At 49.5% G+C, this 5,357-nt stretch overlaps 1 protein-coding gene across 1 annotated transcript in view; it reads right to left on the bottom strand.

Moving 5' to 3' along the window:
- The window catches only part of SSBP3 (single stranded DNA binding protein 3), an 18,017-nt gene extending 16,145 nt beyond the window's left edge, over nucleotides 1-1,872 (bottom strand). The window contains exon 1 of the mRNA XM_009084995.1: nucleotides 1,783-1,872. Within this exon, the coding sequence (XP_009083243.1) occupies nucleotides 1,783-1,818 (36 nt within the window). The 5' untranslated portion in view covers nucleotides 1,819-1,872. The remainder of the gene's footprint in view (nucleotides 1-1,782) is intronic.
- Nucleotides 1,873-5,357: the final 3,485 nt, after the last annotated feature.

Here is a 5,357-nt window from a genome sequence, read left to right as displayed (position 1 = left end):
CAGCACCCGCCATAAATCAGACAGGCTTTCATGGAGGTGATGTTCAGACTGTGTTAAAAGGTGGGATTTTTCTTCTCCCTTCTATCCCCAAGGCTGGGAGGAGAAACCAGATGTTGGAGGGCTTTCAGGAAAGGCAGGCTCTTGAGATGTCACATGTGAGCCATATGTACCGGCACCAGTCCTCCTCTTCCCTCCGGCAGTGCTGGGGATGGGCAGCTTCCCCCACATGACACCTGTACCAGTGCTATTACATTTTCTGGGTTTTCAGGATCCTCCCCTGCTTTGAGCCCTCCTTCCCCAGCCAACTGCATAGGAGGCAGGGAGCTAGGATGGGTTGTTTGCTTCTGAATCAGACCCTCTGTGCAAAAGTGTTACGGGAGGGCAAAAAGGAAAGCGAGGGGACAGCTTGGAGGCTGTCAACAGGAAGAGTTGAGACGGGAGAATGAACAGTATGTCTGGAGAGTTGTGACTCCTCTTCCTCACCTTTCCCACTCTGGGAAAGCAAGCCATACTCTTGAAGCCTTGCCCTAACTCTCTGCCAGTTCTGCAGCCCTCACAGCTCTGTGTGAAGCAGGAGCCCCAAAGGACAGTCAGCTTCACCACGGGGCGAGATCAGGACATTTGGAGACACATTTGTTGGAAGCAGCAGCTTGGCACTGGGATTGCTGGCAGCAGCTATGACCTGCGAGATAGCATCTCCGCCGTTGGCTTCACCCCGTGCTGCCGAGCGCTGCTACAAGATTCGCCTGTTTTAGGGTTCCCGATCAATATCGGATATTCTTACTTTGTCAGAAGCATGTTCAGGAAATGGGATCTCTCTCTCCCTCAAAAAAAAGACAGGACCCTCCTTCGCCCTTCCCACACAAAGGCAATCGGTGATATCGGGCTGAGATATCGCCACAATAAATCACAAGCTCCTTATCGAGCCTGCCTGTCTACTGCCCGAGAAGTTCTCCCATATACAAATCACAAGCCCAGATTAAAAAAAACCCAGCTTGCCAAAACAAATATTCCTTTCAAATCTTATCCCATTTTTTACGCGAACAAGTGTTTCTTCCTCAACCAGGAAGATTTGAAAGCACTGAAAGCTTCTGTCGCTGCAAACCAGTGCAGCTCACGCCATGCAAAGAGATTCCAGAGAAAACCCCCAAGGTTCAAGTTTTGAAAACTCCTTTTCTGTGTGCTTTTTGATATCCTTTCCATCAGCATCACTCCAAATGTCCACTACCCCCTCCTCCATCAGAACTCGGTGTGGGATAAGGAAGGAGTGAGGGGACTTTGCTGGGTATTTGCTTACAAGGTGCCCCCACGGCATTCGGGGACTTGGCTGGAGCTCACCCCTGCCTGCAGCCACAGCCAGGGTTTGTTAATGCTTTCAGTGATTGCATTTGGAAAAAATCAAGTGGTTAACCAGAGGAGGGGGAAAAAGTTTCAGGAATCAAAATCCAGAATGTTTTCAATTACCTACGTCTGTTAGGACTGGAGAACAAATACAGTCCCAACCCAAACACAAACCAAGCAGCTTTGGAAAAAAACATTGGTTGTAAATATACAGTAACCTCTTCCAGTAAGAAAGAAATTTGCTTTAAGGCCACATAGATAGAAAGCAAACGTGGAAGGACAGCAGAACACAAGTTATTCCTAGACAGGTCAGCTATGCAGGCATGCTGCTTCCCTAGCATCCCCTTGGAAAAAAAAACACAGGCACGACAGCGCTGACACCCAGAGCGTAAGCAAACACGTGCGCGGTGTGGAGGAGCACCGGGAGGAGCGGGAGCCTACCTGGAAGAAACCGGGCGGGATGGGGCCCCCGGGCATCCCGTCGTTTGGGGGAATGTTTCCAAGCACGGGACTTGGGGCGGCAGCTGCGCTCTGTGGGGAACAAGACCAGGACAAATACGGTCAGAGTTATGGCAAAACCACGTTATTAATAAAGTCACTTCTTCTGCCACATGGCACTGAGTCAATCCGCCCGGTACCTCCGGAGCACTGAGCGTTGCTACACATGCCCTGAGCAGCTTCCCCTCGTGGAGGGACCAGCCAAGGATGCTCAGAGCTGGAGGGGCACCAGCCTCTGTGACTCACCCCTGGAGAAAATGGCCACACAAAACCTGGGGATCATTCTGGGCTTTGTTTATTCATTTACCCAGGCGTTGAGTCTTGTTAATCCACCAAGGAGCCTCATCCAACATGTCACTTCAGGCAGAAGCTGTTTTAAGGCTTTCTGAATGCTTCTCTTACCCCACATACCCCATATGCCCACTGGCTCAGTCCTATCTTCTGAAAATGATGCCTCCCTGACCTCCCCACCACACCAAGCCTTTATTCCAAATTCACTGCACTCAACCTGTGGGGTCACATTCCCCCTCGTGTCACCTCAGGATGCCACCAGAGTGGCTCCAGACCCAAAAAGGAGGAACAGGAGCAGACACAGGGTACCTGGACACCCTGCACGCTCCTGCTCAGCATTCCTATTTGTTTTTACTTCCTTGTGGCTCTGGGAAAGCACCAGTGTGATGGGAGGCTCCTACCCCAAAGGAAACTGTAAGAAAAAGGTATTACCCTAAAAACCACTGCTGCCAACACATCCCTGCAGGGTTAGGAACAGTACCTATGTCATCGAAGTGCACTCCAGTTTGCCCATCACCAACTGAATCCCCATTCCCAGGGCGGTTACAAAGGCGCCTCAGTGACGTTAATTGGGTTTGGATTGCTGAACTACTCCCTCAATGAATTTTCACGATGGATGTACCCACCTAAAACCATGGTGGAAAAATCTTCCACTGAGGAAATCCCATGAACAGATGGCATACATGTGAGCCTGCTCAGGCTTGGTTTTACCCAACAAACCCCACATCCCAACAGCAGCCGAGCCATCCCCGGCTCCCGACCGCAGCCAATGTAATGACAACCACAAGATGTGAGCAGAGGGGGGAAGCCAGGCTGTCAGGACTCGGGCAGCCCAGAAAATTAAGGATTATTTTTAAGGACTAAGGATTGCCAAGGTAAGATCCACATGTTTGGTTGGGAATCTCACTATTCTGGACCAGAAAGCCTTGCAGAGGCAGGAGAGCACCAGACTAACCACTGCCTTGTGCCTTCCCAGGGCATCCCTTGTGCCCTTTCCATCATGCTCTCCAGCAGGAGCTGAAGCACGGGATGAGGAATGAAGGCCAGGACCATGCTGGATGAGTGGCTGCTGTTCCCATCCCAGCATTTCGGAGCTGCAAGTGTCAAGAGATGACAGCAGAGACGATTCCCCAGCAAGAGCTCCCCTTCACGAAATAACCGCGTCCAGCGCCCTGCATCTCCAGGCACAGCCCACATCACATTCCCCTTGTGCCCCTGAACAAGGCATCCCAAGCAGCCTTCCCCCCATCAGCAGCAAAGGCCAGATCTGAGTGTTTTTACAGTTAATAAAAAAAAGTCCTGGCAGGAAAAATAAGCCTGCCCGTTCCAGGCTCTTTTTATACATCAGACGGCAGCAAAAATAGATGGGAGAGGGAGTGAACCCACTTCTCCCCCTCCCTGCATCCCCCCAAGTGGGTCAGCTATAAAAGTAAAACCAAATCTTAATCCAAGGCCATGAACATATTGCAGTTTCTCTGCAAAGCAGATGACGGTTCTTAATGCAAAAATATATAAGACCAAGCCCCAAACTGCAGTGAGCCCATTTGGAATTTCCTTTATTAAACCCTCTATCACGCAAAACGCTTCTCTCCCAAGGCGGCGAGCGCGGCAATAAAGCTGCCAAGGTGATATTTTATGGTTTCAAGAGATTTCCAGCACACCATAATCCTTTGCTGGGGGAATCTCCCAAAGCGAAATGGATCCCAAAGTGGTGGGGAGTGAGGAGGGACATGAATCGGGGATCCAAGGGAAAAGGACGCTGCCCTCCTCCTCCCGTCTGCAACATGGAGCAGAGGGAGGCGGGCAAAGGAGCCAAAGAAAACCTTGAAGAAAATGCCCATTTTTCCACAAAACCACAGAGTATTTTTCCGTGTTAAACACCCTGAAACCTCACCTATGCCTTCGCGGCGTAAACGGGGATTTAAAGTTCCTCACACATGTGGCGCTTGGCAGAACTCGGTAATTAAAAACCCGCAAGTGCCCTGAGCATATTGTAGGATGGGAGCCAAATTGGTCAGCCCTTGATGAATGATTTACAAGGCTGCGAAGTGACATTTTATTTCTCTTTTTATTCCCCTCCCGATCGCCGCCGCTAAGGTAAACACCGAGGTACCTTTAGCCCTGCTGAAGCAATGGGAGTGTAGCTGCGGCTGGAACAGCTCTGTAAAACCCTTGAGGTGTGCCAGAAATGAAAGAAAAAAAAAAAGAGAAAAAGACAGTAACAACAACTTTTCCAAACCTTAAGGGTGAGGACTCAAACCTAAGGGTGAGCACTCAAAACCTAAGGGTCAGCACTTAAACCCAAGGGCTTTCCAGCACCCATTTCCAGGACTTTTTTTCCCTTCCAGTTCTCCCCACCTGGCTTATTTTCACCATTTTGGCTCAGAAAGGCTTTTTAGCCGCTCTGGAGTTTGCTTGCCAAGCCCCTTTCAACATGTGAATATCTAAAACCTCCCAAGCTCCCCAAGCACAGGTACGGGTAAGGTACTACCCAAGCCAGTGGGAGACGAGCATGGATCTGTTGTGCCACCACATCCAAGCTGGCACTGAACCAAAGGCACATCCAGCCACACAAAGGTCCCTGCTGGCATACGATGCCTCAAATTTCCTTCCACCAAAATACATGGAAACCACTACCAGAAACGAGCCAGGACAGCTCTGGCACTGCTGCCATATCAGTTCATTTACCTTTTATTAGATGGCAAATTTTCTCCACGTGGGAAATAAATATATATGCGTTCCTGGGGCACACGTGTATAGCTATACACCCCCCCACATATACATATTTATTTGTTCTGCCACATACATCGGTATTTTTCCTCTTTTTTGGTGGAAGCCAGTGGAATGATGACAATCTGGATCACCGTGTTTCGCTTCCAAACTGAAGCTCTCAGTTAACACACCGGCTCAGTACTCCAGCAGATGCCGTCTAAGCCTTTAAATCGCACACTAATTGCACTAATTGAGCTAACAGTCTCTGTTTCGTCTCCCTACCCTGAGTCAACCAGCGTCTTCTGGTACTGCTGTAGAGATCCAAGCTGTTGACTGTAGTGTTATTTTGTCAGCCATTAAACGATTCATCAGAGTCATTAATTGATTTATTACCGCTGCCTGTGAGTATAGCTTTGCAAATAAAGAAGGATGGAGGTCAGGAGGCAATGGAAATCGGACAAAACAGCACAGCCAGGAGCTGGGCACTTGAATTATCGATAGGAACCTGCTCACAC

The sequence above is a fragment of the Acanthisitta chloris genome, unplaced genomic scaffold, assembly GCF_000695815.1.
Source record: "Acanthisitta chloris isolate BGI_N310 unplaced genomic scaffold, ASM69581v1 scaffold25901, whole genome shotgun sequence".
Classification (NCBI taxonomy): Eukaryota; Metazoa; Chordata; class Aves; order Passeriformes; family Acanthisittidae; genus Acanthisitta; species Acanthisitta chloris.
This window is presented reverse-complemented; position numbering and strand designations above follow the sequence as displayed.